Source organism: Hylobates moloch, unplaced genomic scaffold, assembly GCF_009828535.3.
Source record: "Hylobates moloch isolate HMO894 unplaced genomic scaffold, HMol_V3 SCAFFOLD_19, whole genome shotgun sequence".
NCBI lineage: Eukaryota > Metazoa > Chordata > Mammalia > Primates > Hylobatidae > Hylobates > Hylobates moloch.
Window position 1 is genome coordinate 14,122,313 of NW_026652294.1, and position 19,820 is coordinate 14,142,132.

The 19,820-nt window shown below is 45.1% G+C and overlaps 1 protein-coding gene across 1 annotated transcript in view; it reads left to right on the forward strand.

Moving 5' to 3' along the window:
• FAM227A (family with sequence similarity 227 member A) overlaps positions 1-19,820 on the forward strand; it is a 70,058-nt gene that overhangs the window by 39,983 nt on the left and 10,255 nt on the right. Inside the window, exons 12-15 of the mRNA XM_032139889.2 lie at positions 7,208-7,295; positions 9,332-9,426; positions 14,798-14,955; positions 17,366-17,518. Coding sequence (XP_031995780.1) covers positions 7,208-7,295; positions 9,332-9,426; positions 14,798-14,955; positions 17,366-17,518 — 494 coding nt within the window. The remainder of the gene's footprint in view (positions 1-7,207; positions 7,296-9,331; positions 9,427-14,797; positions 14,956-17,365; positions 17,519-19,820) is intronic.

The window sequence follows — 19,820 nt, forward strand, 5'->3', positions numbered from 1 at the left end:
CCCTGTGCTTAGCATATGATGGTGCTCTGTAAACGTCAGTTCCCAAAAAGTGCAGATGACACAGGTGCTGCAGAGGGACAGCCATCACCCAGAGACCCAAGACCAAAATATCATTCAGTGGGTACTGCCTGTCACAACGGCTTGAAACAAGCATGTGTTCTTTGTACTGAAATACATAAACTCTTCTGACAGTTATTTCAGGAACCTAGTTAAGAGATTCCATTTACTGCCCCCAAAATAGAAATAATCAAAAACTCTGGAACCTTGAGTAGAGCTGTTTTAATGGGCAAACCAGGATAGAGGGAGTAATTGGGTTTTGTGGTGGGGATAGAGCCCCTCTCATCAAGAGCAGACACATTTTCTCATCTGCTCAATGAAAGAGCTGGCTGTGTTCAAAATATGTGTTTCAATGGCAATGGTCTGTCTGAGAGTCCACAATTCAGGGGAATGAGTTGCAATTACTTTCCATCTCTGGCCTCCTGTCTGCCCTTCTCTTGTTTAAGTGTTAGAGATTTGCACAGTGGAAATGAAAAAGTATCTAACCACAGAGCTGGCTTCTGCTATGAGACCCAGCTATAAATTAGGACACCCACCTATTAGAGGCTGAGTCATTTGTTCATTTAATAAATATTTTTAAAGATAAAAAGTTTTAGGAAATGGAATCTGAGGGAGAAAATGATAGGGAGAGAGAAAACCAGGGAGATGAAAAGAGCAGCAGGCAGGATATTCTCCCCTGCGTCCTTTGTACAGTGGCTCAACTCTGTGTCCCCCTTTCCCAGCTCCCCAGGTCCTAAACCTGGAGAAGTAGCATATAGTTGAGAGACCAGACTATCAAATTAGGCATGGATTAGAATCCTAGCTCTTAACCTGGCCAACATGGTGAAACCCTGTCTCTAGTAAAAACACAAAAATTAGATGGGCGTGGTGCTACGCACCTGTGGTCCCAACTACTTGGGGGACTGAGGCATCTCTTGAACCCAGGAGGCAGAGGTTGCAGTGAGCTGAGATCCACACCACTGCACTCCAGCCTGGGCAGTAGAGCGAGACCCTGTCTCAAAAAAAAAAAAAAGAATTCTAGCTCTCAGATGAGTCATTTCATCTCCCTGAACCTCAGTTTTCTTATCGATAAAATGGGTACCTAGAGAAATCAGTCACAATGTGGGCATTAAATATGACCTTATATTCAAGCACTCAGCAAACAGCATAGCACAGAGTAAGAACTCAATAAACATTAGCTCTTATCATATTATACGAGGGTGGTACCTAGAGAAACACAGCTGGAGATTAGGAAAAATGATGTCTTTGAGCCAGGAAGGCATACGTTTCAGGGACTCCCAACGTCCGTGAAACCCAGTTGTACACACCTTCCCCGTTATATATGTCAGGTGCAAACACGCAGTATTAGGATCCTGAGCTTTGTCTCTGGGAAGATGATGAGATGGCTAGAAAGTGCATTGTCAGGGTCCAAGGGCATCCCTGGGCTGGGACCTTGGACCTAGGTCCTTGCAGGGGGAAAACAAACAAACAAATTATATATATGTATTTTTTTTTGTAGAGTTTTTGTAGAGCCAAAAAAAAAAAAAAGACAGTGAAAGAAGGCCTCTGTAAGGAGGAATCATCACCAAAGTTCTCAGTTGCAAACCATAGAATCCAGTCCAGCTACTTTAAGCAGAAAGAAATGTATTAAAGGTACACAGCTCCCCGGAAGAGCCTCTGTGTTAGCTTCAGAGGCCATGCTGCCAAGAATGATGCCCAAACCATACTGCCTCTGCCAAGTTGTACTACTGTGTGCCAGTGTGACTGAGGACTGGATGTTAAAAGTTCTACTCTGCTCCTTGAAAAACCAGTTGCTCCTGTCAACAGTCTCTCCAAAAACTGGAGTCTGCATGCTTCCCATTTCTTCCCCATTGCTCATTTCCATCTTGAAATCTCAGGCAGGGGTGATGCATCTGCAGGTAGAGCCTAGGTGAAATGTCTGCACCCCAGCTGCAACTTAAGTCTTTTACCTTGGGGATGGGTTTCACATATGTGGAGAAGAAAAAGCACACATGTAACAAGTAATGACCCCAGAAAATACCATCTGAGCTGAGAACCAAGAGATGTGGAGTCAGCCATTGGAAGAGTAAATGGCAGAACCTTCCAAGAAGAAGGGACAGCGTGTGCAAAGGCCCTGAGGCAGAAAAAAAGAGCTCGAGTGTTCAGGAAACAGAGAAGGCCAATACTGTACCCCAGAAAGTGAGAAGAGAGGCACAAGCGAAGGCTGGGATGTTGGCAGGGCTGGATGCTGCAGAGTTGTAAGCATCATAGAAAGGAATATGAATATGGATATAATACAAGTGCCATGAGAATTCATTACATTAGGGATGACATGATGTGATTTATATTTTTTTAAAGATCACACTGTCTTTTGAATATGGAGGATGTATTGGAGGGGCACAGAAGACCAGCTGGGAGGCTTCTGTATTTGTCTAAATGACAAATATGGAAGGTGGCAAGAAGCAGACAGACCTGACGCTTTGGGAGATGGATCTTTCAACACTTGCTAGTGGGTTGGCTTTGGGAGTGGGGAGGAGAAGTGGGGGAAGAAAGGACGGAGTTGAAGGCTGCTTCCCAGGTGTGCAGCTTCAGCATCTGAATGGTGCCATTTACTGAGATGGACAGTGTAGGGTTTGGGTTAGTGGAAAGCTATCAAGAGTTCAACTTTGAACTTATTAACTTTAAGATGCCTATGAAAAGTGCAAATGAAGATAGATGCCAAGTGGGTAAATATACAAGACTGGACTTTGGAGGAGAGACCTGGCTTACAGAGAGAACAATTTCTACCCAAGCCAAAATATGGGAACTAGGATTGCACAACTACCGTGGAACCACAGGCAAAGGCACTGGGGTACAGTGCTGGCCTTCTCTGGGCTTGGTGCCAGGAGACCTACATTTCCATCGAGGTGATGATGCCACCTATCAGTTACATTGCTTGAGGCAAATCTAGGCCTCCATGTTTTTATCCACAAAATGGGCATCACGACTGGTATTAATTCTTATAGATTCAATCTAGGGGTAGGTGATGTCCCAGAGATTGTCGTTTAGTTATGTCTTGTCAGAATACCTACTAATTTTACCAGAATTTTCCCAAGTTCAACAGCATATAGTCAGTATCCTTAACAATAATGACTCAGATTTTTCCAGCTCGTGCCTATACCTGCTAATTCCAGGTCTGCGCAGCTCCCTCCCCACCCCAACATTTCTAGGCATCCCTAGATTGTATCTCATAGTAGCTCAAATATAGACTCTCCCACCCCCAACTCTGTACAATAACAACTGAGCCCTCAGCATGGTGAATCTGAGCAGCTGGGTGGCCAGGTGGGCTGGAACAGTTCCATCTCCTCTATGCTGTGATGGGACAGGGGGTCTCAGAATAGTCTTGGTTTACCCCCAACCCTTATGATAGTCACCTTGCCTCATACACCCGTGGGGTGGTGGCTGGTCACAACATCAGGGAATGGATAGGAAAGTTTTTATTTTTATTTTTTTTTCGAGACAGAGTCTTGCCCTGTCACTCAGGCTGGAGTGCAATGGCGCGATCTCGGCTCACTGCAACCTCTGCCTGCCAGGTTCCAATGATTCTCCTACTTTAGCCTCCCGAGTAGCTGGGGTTACAGGTGCCCGCCACCACCCCCAGCTAATTTTTGTATTTTTGTACAGACAAGGTTTCACCATGTTGGCCAGGCTGGTCTCAAACTCCTGACCTTGTGATCGGCCCTCCTCAGCCTCCCAAAGTGCCAGGATTACAGGCATGAGCCACCGCGTCCAGCCCAGGAAAGTACTTTCTAAGTGGAAGGGCATGGTCTCTATGGTGAGTCTGCCATGTTCAGGTTTTCTTTTGTTTTTGTTTGTTTTTGAGATGCAGTTTCACTCTTGTTGCAATAGCGCGATCTCAGCTCACTGCAACCTCCGCCTCCCATGTTCGGGTTTTCTTTGCATATATCCACTCTAGTCCTTACAACAGCCCTGCAAGATGGGTCATTATTCTTATCTTTATTTGACAAAGGAAGTAATAGACTGAGGGGGTAAATGGCTTTCCCCAGGCCACACAGCTGACCTCAGCTGATGTCAGGACACTGTCAATCTGAGCTCTCTCTGCATCAGCAAGCTGCCTCTCCAGCAAGTAAGAGGGTCTAGTCACTGAAATCCAAGCGAATCCCCCCGCATTGTTCTCTGCTCCACTGCAGACCTCTCTGAGGCCTGTTAAGAATGAGCCTTGCCAGGAGTGGTGGCTCAGGCCTGTAATCCTAACATTTTGGGGGACTAAGGTGGGAGGATGGCTTGAGCCCAGGAGTTTGAGACCAGCCTGAGCAACATGGTGAGACCCCCTGTCTCTACCAAAAAAAAAAATTTTTTTTTAATTAGCGAGGTGTGGTGGTACATGCCTGTGGACCCAGCTCCTCAGGAGACTGAGGCAAAAGATTCACTTGAGCCTGGGGGTTTGAGGCTGCAGTGAGCTGTGATCGCACCACTGCACTCCAGCCTGGGTGACAGAGTAAAGACACTGTCTCTTAAAAAAAAACAAAACCAACAAAAAATGGCCGGGCCCAGTGGCTCACGCCTGTAATCCCAGCACTTTGGGAGGCCAAGGTGGGCAGATCACCTGAGGTCAGGAGTTCGAGACCAGCCTGGCCAATAAGGTGAAACCCCGTGTCTACTAAAAATACAAAAAACTACCTGAGCGTGGTGGCGGGCGCCCGTAGTCCCAGCTACTTGAGAGGCTGAGGCAGGAGAATCACTTGAACCCGAGAAGTGGAGGTTGCAGTAAGCTGAGATCGCGCCATTGCACTCCAGCCTGGGCAACAAGAGTGAAACTCCACCTCAAACAAAAAAAAAAAAGAAAAGAAAAGAAAAAGAATGAGCATTGATGCTTCATTAAGCCCTGGGAGTGTTTTCCCTGCAACCACCTCAACACTGTAAAAACCAGTAGCTGTTGGACAGCCAGCTGCATGATGTCTGGGAAGTCCTTTCGGCTTTCTCCTGCCCATTCAAATATCACATTTCTATAAAAGCAAACGGTTGTTGTTGAGGCTGGTGGACTGCTTGTCTGCCACTTGGTGGGCCATCTGTTTAACATTGCCAACCTCCTACTCATCCTTAAAGACAGAATGCAAATGTCTTCTCTCCTTGGAAGCCCTCCAGCTCTCGCCCAGACGAATCCAGCGTTGTCCGCTCTAGCTTCCCGTGATACTCTCCTCATACTGCTTGTGGCCAACAATGAGTTGTTTCCCAATATCTGTTGTCCCCTTCACCTGTGAAAAGAAAACCTCCAATTTTTTGCTGGGCATGTACCTGGCCGAAATAAAGATTGTATTTCCTAGCCTCCCCTACCTCTATGTGTGGCCACATGACTAAGATCCAGTTAATGAGATGTAAGTGGATGTGTCGTGTGGCAGTTTCTGGAAACCTTCCTTAAAAAACAGCTTTATCTCTTTGTCCTTTCCTCCCTCCTGCTGCCTGTAATGCGAATGTGATGGCAGGAGCTCCGGATGCCTCCTTGGACCCTAAGAACAAGGATCTTGGCTGGGTGCAGTGGCTCATGCCTGTAATCCCAGCACTTTGAGAGGCCAAGTTGGGCAGATCACCTGAGGTCAGGAGTTTGAGACCAGGCTGGACAACCTGGTGAAACCTTGTCTCCTAAAAATACATAATTAGCCGGGTGTGGTGGCACACACCTGTAATCCCAGCTACTCGGGGGGCTGAGGCAGGAGTATCATTTGAACCAGGGAGGCGGAGGTTGCAGTGAGCCAAGATCGCGCCATTGTACTCCACCCTGGGTAGCAAGAGCAAAACTCCATCTCAAAAAAAAAAAAAAAAAAAAGGAACGAGGGTCTTCTTTTATCTTATGAAAGCTGGAACCGTGTGCTGGAAGAAGTCAGAATCTATCCTGGTGCGGTGGCTCATGCCTGTAATCCCAGCACTTTGGGAGGCCGAGGCAGGCGGATCACTTGAGGTTAGGAGTTCGAGACCAACCTGGCCAACATGGTGAAACCCCATCTCTAATAAAAGAACAAAAATTAGCTGGGAGTGGTGGCAGACACCTGTAATCCCAGCTACTTGGGAGGCTGAGGTAAGAGAATTGCTTGAACCCGGGAGGCAAAGGTTACAGTGAGCCGAGATCGTGCCATTGCACTCCAGCCTAGGCAACGGAGCAAGATTCCGTCTCAAAAAAAAAAAAAACAAAATCAAAAACAAAAAAAGTCCGAATCCCTGAGGACTTAGCACCACCAGTGCTTAGAAACACCATATGAACCCAGGCTTGCCCGCCTTCAGACTTTTATATGGGAGAGAAATGTATTTATATTTACTTATTTAAAGACAGGGTTTTGCTCTGTCACCCAGGCTAGAGTACAGTGGCACAGCCATGGCTCACTGCAGCCTCAACCTTCCGGGCTCAAGCAATCCTCCCACCTCAGCCTCCCAAGTAGCTGGGACTACAGGTGCACACCAGTGTGCTTGGCTAATTTTTTTTTTTTTTTTTTTGTAGAGACAAGGTCTAACTATGTTGCCCAGGCTGGTGAGAGAGAAATTTCTACCTATTTTGAGCCACTGTTATTTTGAGCCTCTGTCACATTCAAACATAATCCTAACTTCTGTTGCCTCTCTATAACAAATATGGGATGCTTTCCACACTTTAGTGTAACTATTTCCTGTTATCTCCCCTGCTAGACTGGAAGCTCCTCAAGCCAGGGGCTCAGTTTCAGTGTTTGCCCAGTGCAGACACATTAGTAGTTGCCCAGTGAAACATTTGCTGAAAAAGGTGGTTGCATAAAGGGTGACAGCAGTGTTTTTGGAGCACTCACCTTGAGCACTCATGTAATTTGCATGCATTTGCTGACTTAATCCTACAAGGAAACCAAGGCAGTAAAGAGGTTTGATGACTTGCCTCAGATCACTGGCTGTTGAGTGAGAGAATTGGGACTGGAACCCTGGTTGCCCTGGGTCCCCAGCCCATGTGTTCTCCCCATCAGCCACTGCTGTCTGCCATGCTCCTGGGAGGACCTGAAAGGTCTTGTTCTGCATGTTCCTTTGCTGAGAAGAGTAAGAAATAGCAAAGAAATTGCATGTATTACTTTTTTGTATTTCTCTCACTGCCAATTTTATTTTGTTCTCTCTCTCTCTCTCTTTCTCACTTTCTCCCTGTCTTTCTCTCTTTTGTCTCCTGAAGTCTTCTAGTGCAAATTCACCCAATGAAAAAGCCTCTTCGGCCAAGCAGAACTCAGAAAAAAGCTTACGAATGCAGAATACTGCAAAAGGTATATTGACTACCAAAAAGGGAAATGTAGGCTTTTGGCTTAGTTATTGTCTCCAAAACCCTGGTTTCTTGGGTTCGTTTGAACAGAATTTGCTACCCTACTTTATACTTGGGGTTCCAGCCTGGGCCTTGGTACCAAGTAATATTTTATGAAAGGATGTAGTCGTCTTTTCAGTTCAGTAAGCATTGGTTTTTTTTTTTTTTGAGATGAAGTCTCACTCTGTCACCCAGGCTGGAGTGCAGTGGCACGATCTCAGCTCACTGCAGCCTCCGCCTCCCAGGTTCAAGCGATTCTCCTGCCTCAACCTCCCAAGTACCTGGGACTACAGCTGTGTGCCACCACACCTGGCTAATTTTTGTATTTTTAGTAGAGATGGGGTTTCACCATGTTGGCCAGGCTGGTCTCGAACTCCTGACCTCGTGATCATCCCGCCTCGGCCTCTCAGAGTGCTGGGATGACAAGCGTGAGCCACCTTGCCCGGCCTAAGCACTGATTAAGTTCCACTTTTGTGGTGATGAGGTCAGCACAGTGCTGATATCTGTGGGGAAGAGAGGTTATTGACAGTGGAAGAAAATAAATTTAAGACATGATGACTGCTCCTCTCCCCCACCAGAAACTAGTAATTACTAAGGTTGGAACTAATTTGCACCCAGGTCTTAATTTATATTGGTGACTGTGATAGTACAGAGAGGTCAGTGCCATTGAAAGAAAAGTTTCGTGTTACTCGCAATTCCCCTGGCAATTCCCCCTGGAAATCACGAGTAACATTAAACTGAGCACATCATGCAGGGCCACAGGGGGAAGCACTAGTGCTGGCCAGGAGGCAGAAAGGAGCGTGGGGAAGGGACAGGCCACACTCTTTTTTGAAGTTTCAGCAGGAAAGACAAAGCAAGGCATGGTAACCAGTTTAGGATTAGTTGGGTATATTACAGTGTAATCCCAACACTTTGGGAGGCTGAGGCAGGAGGATTGCTTGAGCCCAGAAATTTGAGACCAGCCTGAGTAACATAGCGAGACCCTGTCTTTACAAAAAAAATTTTAAATTAGCTGGACACCGTGGTGCACATCTGTAGTCCGAGCTACTCAGGAGGCTGAGGTGAGAGGATTGCTTGAGTCCGGGAGGTTGAGGCTACAGTGAGTCATGATTGAGCCACTGCACTCCAGCCTGGGTGACAGTGAGACCGTGTCTCAAAAAAAAAAAAAAAAAAAAAAAAGTTTAGAATTGGCTGGATTGAATAATTCCGATGGGCTCTGGGGCATAGGGGCTGTCCCTAGTTGGTTTAGTGTGTGAGTTAGAGAAAAGAGTTGGTTCAAAGTGTGCCCTCTGGATTGTAGGAGAGGTATGTTAGCAACTTTGTCTGTTAGTCTAGCCCTGGTAATTAATGGATGGCAAATAGACAAATACAGAATATAAGAAAACACAGAACAGGAACTGTTCAGTATCATCCTAGGTAATTTCACATCATTATTGTTATTTAAACTTTATTCTTTTTCTTGAGGGAGAAATGGATGCTCAGAGAAGTTAGTATGTGAATTATGTCCCAATAAAACTGTTAAAGAAAAAGCTTGGGGACCACTGATCAAGAGATTTAGGCAGGGCTCTAAATAGAGGTAAATATTTGTGGGAAACTTTGCAAGTCCCCCAAAGCTTAAATATATATTCACTTCACCAAGACCCATGTGTCAAAGAGGAGTTGCCAAGGGAAATTAGGAAATATTTGAACCGAATGAAATGAGACCTTCTTTTCTAATATGAGCATTTATTTAAGGCTAGAGACTTCCCTCTAAACACTGCTTTAGCTGGGCACAGTGGCTCACGCCTATAATCTCAGTACTGTGGGAGGCCGAGGTGGGCAGATCACTTGAGTCCAGGAGTTTGAGACCAGCTTGGTCAACATGGCGAAACCCCGTTTCTACTAAAACTACAAAATTTAACTGGGTGCTGTGGTGCACACCTGTAATTCCAGCTACTCAGGAGACTGAGGCACGAGAATTGCTTGAACCTAATGGTCATTTTCTTGCTGTCACATTGACAGAGCATCATTGTCAGACCCTGGTCTTGAAGAAACCTACACAAGAAGTCAGGAGGATATCAGAAGCAAGAGAATGTGAGAATATGTTTCCTAAAAAGGTGAGCACATGATTGGAAATTTAGTAGTAAAGGTGATTCCAAAGGGGGTGAGAGATGTGGTAAGAAAATGATAATTAACATTTAATGAATATTTACTATATGCCAGGTACTATGCCAAACCTTATGTAAACAGTGCATTTTCTTTTACTGTCACAGTCCTCTGAGATAGTTACTATTGTTATTCTCCAGTTTATTAATGAGCAAAGTGATGCTGGGAGCAGGTACCCAATTTGTTAAATATCACAAAGCAAATAAGTGATACTAAAAGTAAAAAAATAAATAACAATAATAAAAAAATAAAGGCTGGATGGATGCAGTGGTTGATGCCTGTAATCCCAGCACTTTGGCAGGCCGACGCAGGTGGATCACTTGAGGTCAGGAGTTTGAGACCAGCCTGGCCAACATGGTGAAACCCAGTCTCTACTAAAAAATACAAAAATTAGCTGGGCATGGTGGTGCCTGCCTATAATCCCAGCTACTTGGGAGGCTGAGGCAGGAGAATCGCTTGAACCTGGGAGGCGGACGTTGCAGTGAGCCAAGATCGTGCCACTGCACTCCAGCCTGGGCAACAGAGTGAGACTCCATCTCAAAAAATAAAATAAAAAAATAAAAAGCAAAAAAGTGATAAAACCAAGATTTGCATGCAGATCTGCCTGGCTCTGAGCCTAAGCTCTCAATCACCGAGCTTTCCCTCCAGCGCAGTGCCCAGCACAGGAAAGTCACTAGCATCATTCTTTCCTCTTCCCCTTCCCCACAAACCTCAGTGGACGGTAGTTTATATCAATAGGAACTTCAGTCTTGTGTAGTGGGACCAGAACAGGGTGAGAGGTTTGGGAGCTTCCCCAGGCACCAGCTAGCAAGGAAGTCGGCCATAGAATTTGGGCCAAGTACCACAAGGAATGTAGATTTCTTGTTTTTTGTTTTTGTTTTTTTGAGACAGTCTCAGTCTGTCGCCCAGGCTGGAGTGCAGTGGTGCCATCTCAGCTCACTGCAACCTCCGCCTCCTGGGTTCAAGTGATTCTCATGTCTCAGCCTCCCCAGTAGCTGGGACTACAGGCATGTGCCACCACACCCAGCTAATTTTTGTATTTTTAATAGAGATGGGGTTTTACCATGTTGGCCAGGCTGCTCTCGAACTCGCAATCTCAGGTGATCCGCCCCCTTTGGCCTCCCAAAGTGCTGAGATTACAGGCATGAGCCACCGCCCCTGAGCTAATCTTTTGACTTTAATCGCAGTGTTTTATGTTAGAAGTTTTTAATTATTATAGTCATATTTAGTAGTCTCTTATGGCTTTTAGATTTCATTTCTTGCTAAGCATTTTACCATTCTAAGATTATATAAAACGTCTTCCCCAATTTTTTCCCAATATTTTATATTATCACCTATTCTCAATAAAATCTTTACTCACATAACCCCCCAGTATCACCAGGGGTCACTCTATTCCTTGGAATTTCACTAAAAATTGGCTTAAGCATTTGTTATCTAATTTGTTTGAAGTCTAGTACCCTCTCAAATATGTTTGTGACCTCTGGGGGCCTGATGTTTTCCTGGCACTAAGCTCCTGGTCTGGTCTGCATACACTATACACATACTAACTGCATCAGCCCAAATGTGGAACTCTAATGATTTTTACAAAAACCACTCACACAGGGCCTCTGTGTGCATGTATTTGTGTATATAGAAGAATGGAAGACTTTACTGAAGTTTAAAGAGATGAGGAGAGGGGAGCCCATACCACAGGAATGCAAATAATTTTTTTTTTTTTTTTTTGAGACGGAGTCTTGCTCTGTTGCCCAGGCTGGAGTGCAGCGGTGCGATCTTGGCTCACTGCAACTTCCACCTCCTGGGTTCAAGCTATTCTCCTGCCTCAGCCTCCCAAGTAGCTGGGATTACAGGTGTGTGCCACCACGCCCAGCTAATTTTTGTATTTTTAGTAGAGATGGGGTTTCGCCATGTTGGTCAGGCGGGTCTCAAACTCAACCTCAAATGATCAGCCCACCTTGGCCTCCCAAAGGGATTGTAGGCGTGAGCCACTGCTCCCAGCCCACAGTAATGCAAATAATTTTAAAATTAATATTAGTTGGCTGGGTATGGTGGCTCACACCTGTAATCCAAACACTTTGGGAGGTTGAGGTGGGCAGATCACCTGAGGTCAGGAGTTCGAGACCAGCCTTGCAAACATGGCGAAACCCCACCTCTACTAAAAATACAAAAATTATCCAGGCATGGTGGCAGGTGCCTGTAATCCCAGCTACTCGGGAGGCTGAGGCCGGAGAATTGCTTGAACCCAGGAGGCGAAGGTTGCAGTGAGCAGAGATCGTGCCACTGCACTCCAGCCTGGGTGACAGAGCGAGACTCCGTCTCAACAACAACAACAACAACAACAACAACAACAACAACAACAACAAAAAACTTCAAGCCCAAATGCAGTAGAGGCCAGATCACCCCCTCAAAAACACACGAGTCAGGGGCTGTTAGGAAAGGGGAAGGATGCTGGGTTGCCAAAAGAATGACCCTCAGAGAAACCTTGCACTGCATTAGTGGATCCTAGATGCTGGACTTTCATAGGCTTTGAAAAAAAATTTTTTTTTTACTAAGTAAATTCATTAAAACAAAATGACTGCTGTCTGTCATCAGTAGCATTTTATAAAAGAAAGTCATTAATATCACAAAGCAAAAAATTTAAAAAGGTCCTTAGAGTGAATCAATTTACTTAGACTCATGTAGATTTTTCCTTGTTTCCCTCATTTCCCTGGTGACCACTGGACACAGCATGGCCCCCATTAGGAGACAGCGTGTCCGAATCACTGGACCAAATGATCTATAAATTCCCTGCTAACTCCAGGTTTCTGTGATTCCAGTGGTATCTTGCTGTTAGAATAGTGGTTCTCAACTGGGGCAATTTTGTCCCTTGGGAGACATTTGGCCAGCTCTGGAGACATTTCTAGTTGTTACAACTGGGGGCAGGGGGACATTGGGGGAGGCCAGGGATGCTCCTCAGCATCCTACAATGCACAAGACAGCCTCCCACAACAAAGAAATATCCAGCCCCAAATGTCAGTAGTGCTGAGGTTGAGAAACCTTGCTGGAGACAGAAGAAATCCCATTAGATGATTAATTAAATGCAACCCTATCCCATTAGAACAGGATTAGAAAATAGTGTGATTGGGTACTGCTGCAGCCTTTATTCATGAGGTGGAATTTTTGTTCCATTAAGGTATAACTGCTTCTTCAAAATAAGATGTATTTTTTTTTAAACACAAAAGCAGTATTGTCATTTTTGGAAAAAGGCAGAAGAAAACAAACCATTCTTGCCCCCAGCCTGTTCTCTTTCTGATCTGTTTCCTCTTGGCTGTCTATTAGCATCTCAAATAGCATCCAAAATGGGACTCGACTTTCCCACCACCCCAGCCTGTTCCTCCCCAGATTGTCTCACCTGAGCAGCTGACACCCAAGCCCTCTGAGCCGCCCTAGACTCTTCTCTTTCTCAAACCTACGTAGAGTCGAGTCCGTCAGCAAATCCTGCCAGTTCTCCTTTATCATATGTTGTAAATTTGCTCACTTCTCACCCCTTGTCTGCAACCACCAAGTCCTGGGCCCCATCAGCAATTCTCCAACTCCTGCAGGGGCCTCCTGACTGCTCTTCTGCGCCCATTCTTACCCATCACAGTCATTTCTCCTCACATCAGTCAAAGAGACCTTAACAGATTACTCAGATTATATTTTACCCCAGCTCAGAATCTGCCAGTGGCTTCCATGACCCTTAGAAAAATATCCCAGCTCCTCACCATGACCACAGCGCCTGCTCCCTCTGCACCTGCCCCCACCCCTGTGAGCCACCTCATTTCTGCCCCTCAGCCACACCAAGCACATATCAGTGGCTGGATCTGTTGCACCTGCTGTCCTCTTAGCCAGGAACAACTCCTGATAGACCTTCCCGTGGCTCCCTCCCCCACAGCATTCAGGATCCCTGGGGTCTCACCTACTCACAGCCTTCCCTGATCACCCCATGGAACCCCAGTCCTCTCCTCCCTACCACTCTCCATACCCTGGCCTGATTGATCTTATTAGTATTCATCATATCAAGTTATTCTTTTATTTATTGATTTTTTTCATTGTTTTCTTCCAACTGTAATGCAAACTCCATAAGGGCTGGAATTTGTCTCGTTCTCTGCTGAATCTCCAGCACCTAAAATAGTATTTATACATAGTAATCACTCAATACATATTTGCTGAATGGATTATTAATGTTTTGGTAAGAGCCTTCCAGTCTCTCATCTATCTGTTTTTTACTAAATAATTTTCTTTTTTCTTTTTTTTTTTTTTTTGAGACAGAGTCTCACTCTGTCGCCAGGCTGGAGCGCAATGGTGCAATCTCGGCTCACTGCAACCTCTGCCTCCCAGATTCAAGCGATTCTCCTCCCTCAGTCTCCTGAGTAGCTGGGCCTACAGGTGCACACCACCACACCCAGCTAATTTTTGTATTTTTAGTAGAGACGGGGTTTTACCATGTTGGCTAGGATGGTCTCGATCTCCTGACCTTGCGATCTGCCTCGGCCTCCCAAAGTGCTGGGATTACAGGTGTGAGCTACCACACCTGGCTTTTACTAAATTATTTTCTATAAAATATATAACACTATCGGCTGGGCATGATGGCTCATGCCTATAATCCAAGCACTTTGGGAGGCCAAGGCAGGCAGATTACCTGAGGTCAGGAGTTTGAGACCAGCCTGGCCAACATGGTGAAACGCTGTCTCTACTAAAAATACAAAAATTAGCCGGGCATGGTGGCTGGCGGGCCCCTGTAATCCCAGCTACTCGGGAGGCTGAGACAGGAGAATTGCTTGAATCTAGGAGATGGAGGTTGCAGTGAGCTGAGATTGTGCCACTGCACTCCAGCCTGGGCAATAGATTGAGACCCAAGTCTCAAAAACAAAATAAAATAAAATAAAATATATATCTATACACACACACACATATCAAACTTTGCATATAAACATAAAAACACTATCAAACTTTGCATCTCAGTATTTAAAAATTTACTGTTATACCTGAAGCCTTTTTTAGGTTATCAACTCTTCATAAACATTTTAATAGTGACATACCATTCCTTTGGGTAAAGAGATGAATGTCTTCTCCTTGAACATTTAAGTTATTCTCATATTTTGCTATGTATAGTAAACATCTCTGCAGTGGACATCTTTGCCCCTTGACCTTTTTTTGCTTTATGTTGAGTAATTTTCTTAGAATGCATCCTAAAACTGGAATTACTGGATCAGAGGACATGAGTGCTTTGATGCCTTTCCGGTTCTTAATACAGACTGTACAAATGACAATATCCTTTATTTTTCCTTTTTCTTTCATCCTCAGTCATGTGCTGCCTGCAAAAGCCCTGAGCTGACTTCAAACCTCTTCAACATTTATGGGAAGAGCCCTCTGATTGTGTACTTTCTCCAGAACTACGCCAATCTGCAGCAGCACGGCAAGGATGTGTTGATAGTCAGAAGGGAAAAGACCACGAGCACCCCATATCCTTGTCACTGTGGGCAGGGTGCACACTGCTCCAGGCCCCCGCATCCTCTTCCCAGAGGCAAAGGTCAGGGAATGGCATCCAGGCCTTAGCACAGCGCCTGGCACACCATGTGTACTCGCCAGAGGTGGCCAGTGGTGCGAGCCTCAGGGTCAGAATCGTGCTCATCTTAGTTCCAAATCCTAGAGCCAGCCTTGTGAACTGGCCGTGAGACCCCAGGGTGTGTCAAATTTCCTTGTGTGCAAAATCTCTTTTCCACCTACCAGAATGAATGTGCTAACTTGGTATTCTAACATATATTGAAACTAAATAATGCTTCCCAGACACTCGTTGACCCCAGAGTATGTACTGACCAGGAATTTTGTTGTCCACATGTGTGTTTCATCTAACACCCTCCTCAGACACACTCTTTCCTTAGACCCATTAGCAAATTCCTGGCCCTGTTGCCATTCATCCTAAAGATCTAATAGAAAGCTCAGATCTCAAGAGAACACGTGTGGTTGGCCAGGCGTGGTAGCTCACGCCTGTAATCCCAGCACTGTGAGAGCTGAGATGAGTAGATCATCTGAGGTAAGGAGTTTGAGGCCAGCCTGACCAACATGGTGGAACCCCGTCTCTACTAAAAATACAAAAAAAATTAGCCGGGCCTGGTGGTGCATGCCTGTATAATCGCAGCTACTCGGGAGGCTGAGGCAGGAGAATCGCTTGAACCCGGGAGGCGGAGGTTGCAGTGACCCGAGATCGCGCCATTGCACTGCAGCCTGGGCAGCAAGAGTGAAACTCCATCTCAAAAAAAAAAAAAAGAAGAAGAAAACAAGTGTGGCATATATTGGTGTCCTGAGTCTTAGCAGCTTACCATAGGAGTCAGAGAACATGGGTTCTATTTGGAATCAAACTGGTCTATTGGTTCAAATAGACCTGGACTCAGGAACCAACTCTACTGCAAACCAAGTGATTTGAGATAAGTTCCAGCTTCTCTCTGTGCCTCATTTTTTTCACCTGTGAAATAGGGATAAGAGTACATGCCTCATAGGGCTATTATGCAGATTACAGACACAACAGAGATAAAGGCTAGTGCCTGGCAGATAACAAGGGCTGGGATGATCCACGTCTACATTGAGCTCCCCAACAGGAGGAGTTTCGTAATGAACCAGGAGGACTTTGCGTCTTCTGCATAGAACTCCATGTCCACAAACTTATTTACATGTTCTATAGGGAGAGAGTAATAACAACAACTCACATTTCATAGTGTTTTATTTTGTGCAACATGTTTTCCCAAACATCACTTCCTTGTTCTCTAAAGACAGTTAAGTGTAGTGGAAGGAACCTGGGTTGGAATACGCGGCCCTAGATTTGAGTCCCAGTTTAGCAACCACTGGCTTTGAGATCTTATGTGCACAGCTCGACCTCCAAGCTCAATATCTTTATCTACTCATTCCTAAAATTTGGATAGTTATACCAAACTTACAGTGTTGTGATAAGGATTAAATGGCATACAGCTGGTACTACATAAATAACTACCATGATTATGATTAACATCATCTAAGGTGGGCATTATTATCTCTGTTTTACAGATATGGAAATGGAGGCACAGAGGATGACTGCTATCTTGTCTGAGGTCCCACAGCTTGTGGCAAGTGTAGCTGAGATTCTAACCAATCAAGAAAGGGTGGAAGGAGGGCAGAGCAGAGGGAGAATTTTTTTTTTTTTTTGAGACAGAGTCTCACTCTGTTGCCCAGGCTGGAGTGCAGTGGTGCGATTTCGGCTCACTGCAACTTCCGCCTCCTGGGTTCAAGCAATTCTCCTGCCTCAGCCTCCCAAGTAGCTGGGATTACAGGCGTGTGCCACCATGCCCAGCTAATTTTTTGTATTTTTAGTAGAGAGGGGGTTTCACAGTGTCAGCCAGGATGGTCTCGATCTCCTAACCTCGTGATCCGCCTGCCTTGGCCTCCCAAAGTGCTGGATTACAGGCGTGAGCCATCCCGCCTGGCCAAGAATATTTTTATATACAAACGAGATGGAGAATGAGGCCTTGAGCTGAGAGAAAAGGAAAGCTGGGAACCCTTCCTATCCACTGCTGTGATAATAGAGTAAGAATTTCAGATGACAGTCTAAAAAAGTATTTCTTAGCCCTGCCTTCCATCCACAGGGGTAGAGAAGGACTTTATTCCTACACAGAGAACGCCTGGCCACAGATAGGATGGCCTCTTCCCTCCAAAGCAGGCCATGGTCAAAGAGCAGGAGAGTCATCTCCTGCTCAGATTTCAGGTATCTTATCCAGAAACACAGGGCATTTTCCCTGCTCTGTCCTCCATGCCCCTCTTCCCCGTGCACTGCGCTCATGCCACTAACAATGCAGCGTCAACACAGTTCCACAGTACGGGGATTTCCTTGACAGCGGAAGCCACTGACTGCACCCCAACATATACTGATGTCATCAGCGAGACCCTGTGCAGCATGAAGAAGCGGAAAGACAACCTCAATCAGTTGTACCAGCGTCACTGGACTGAATGGAATTATTTTGACAAGCATCTAAAGGAACTGCAAGACAACTTCTCCAGGTATGGAAGGGGCTTTGGGGAATGCCATTGTTGCAGCACTTATCTTTTGCAGCACATCATCATCATCATTTTTAAATGGGTTGGTGGGGGTGGGGGGGTTTCCTGTAGCTATCATAAGCATAATCAGCTTTCTTGTGGTCAGAATATAAACTCCTAATAACAGAGACCAGAGCTTTTTTTGTTGTTATTTTTTTTTCTAACTACAAAAACATTATGTGTTCAATGAAAGCAAACAAAGGACCTGGAAACCACATAAAAGTACCAAGAGATACACATCGCCAACATTTTCCTATAAATCCTTCCAGTCTTTTTTTTCTGGGCCCATATATCTGTATCACTAAATAAAGTAGTAGAGTCATACTGTCATCTGTTTTTTAGACCTGTTTTTTCCCACTAGCAGCATATTATGGACATTTTCCTCTGTCTTCTGCCTTTTTCAGAATTTTTATTTTACTTAGAAAAACCTTTCAGAAAGTTGATAGTACACTGAACTGTCCATCAGGCATTTGCTAAGTATTCACATTTTGTCCCATTTGCTTTCTCTCTCTAATATCTAATCCAAATTCAAATTTCCCCAATTGTCCCCAAAGTGTATTTTTATTTTTAGAGACAGGGTCCCACTCAGTCACCTGGGCTGGAGTGCAGCAGCTCAATTACAGCCCACTGCGGCCTCAAACTCCTGGGTTCAAGTGATCCTCCTGCCTTAGCCTCCTCTGGAGTGCTGGGATTCCAGACATGAGCCACTGTGCCTAACTCAATGTGTCTTCTTTGGCTTTACCTGCTGCTCTAGGATCCAATCAAGAATCACAAATTATATTTTGTTTTTTGTTTTTTGAGCCAGAGTCTCACTCTGTTGCCCAGGCTGGAGTGCAGTGGTGTGATCTTGGCTCACTGCAGCCTCTGCCTCCTGGGCTCAAGCAATCCTCCTGCCTCAGCCTCCTGAGTAGCTGGGACTGTAGGTGTGTACCAACCACCACGCCCGGCTAATTTTAGTAGAGAAGGGGATTTGCCATGTTGCCAGGTTGGTCTCAAACTCCTGACCTCGGGTGATCTGCCCCGACCTCAGCCTCCCAAACTGTTGAGATTATAAGCGTGAGCCACCGTGCCTAGCCAGAAATTATATATAGTTTTATCTCTTTGGTGTCTTTGAATCTATAACAGTATCCTGTCCCCCCCCCTTTTATTAATTGTTTTTTATGACATGGGCTTTTTTGAAAAGCTCAAGCCACATTCTGGGTTTTTCTGATGTTTCCTCAAAGTATCATTGACTTTGTTCCAGTATAGCCTGTGTTTCCTCTACACTGGACATTAGGTCTATACTAGAGGTTTGATTAGATTCAAGTTAAATCATTTTGCCCAGAATCTTTCACAGATGATGTTGTATATTTACATTGCATCCCACTAGGAGGCATATCATGTCAGGTTTCCCCGCTGCTGGTGATGCTAAGTTTAAACACTTGGTTAAACTGGTATCTGTCAGATCTCTGCATTGTAAGAGCACATGTTTGTCTTTCTAATTAGTCAAGAATAAATGATGTGATTCTCCTAGACTGTGTGAATGTGCTCCCCCAACATCTTTCACACAGTGGTTTTAGCACTCATCAATGGTCTTTGCCTGATTCACTATTACATTTAAGGTTGCAAAATGGTGATTTTTCTACTTCTGCCATTCCTTCTACATTTATTAACTGGCATTTTTCCATAAAGAATAGCTCACTTTCTTTTATCCTTCTTTGTCTCTCTCATGTCTTTCCTGCATGCCCCTATAACTCTTTCATGGAGCCACCCTGTCTTCAAGGGAAGCATGGGAAATATCTGGGCAAGGAGGATGAGATTTCCATGACTGGACTGGACCTTCCATAGAACGGGGCACTTTGTTGTCCAAAACAAAATGGGATTCAGTTTACGAATGAGAAAGAGGGAATTGCTATTGGCTAGACAGCTATCCATGTCTCCCATGATAAGAAGGACAGAAAAATATGAACATGTAGATAAATACTTTGTTATGCAATGTAATACAATTGAGTTTTATTTTTATTTTTATATATTTTTTGAGACGGAGTCTCGCTCTGTCACCGGGCTGGAGTGCAGTGGAGCGATCTCAGCTCACTGCAGCCTCCGCCCCCTGGATTCAAACAATTCTCCTGCCTCAGCCTCCCAAGTTTCTAGGATTACAGGCTCATGCCACCACGCCCAGCTAATTTTTTTTTTTTTTTTTTTTTTTTTTTTAGGCGGAGTCTCACTCTGTCGCCCAGGCTGGAGTGCAGTGCAACCTCCACCTCCTGGGTTCATGCCATTCTCC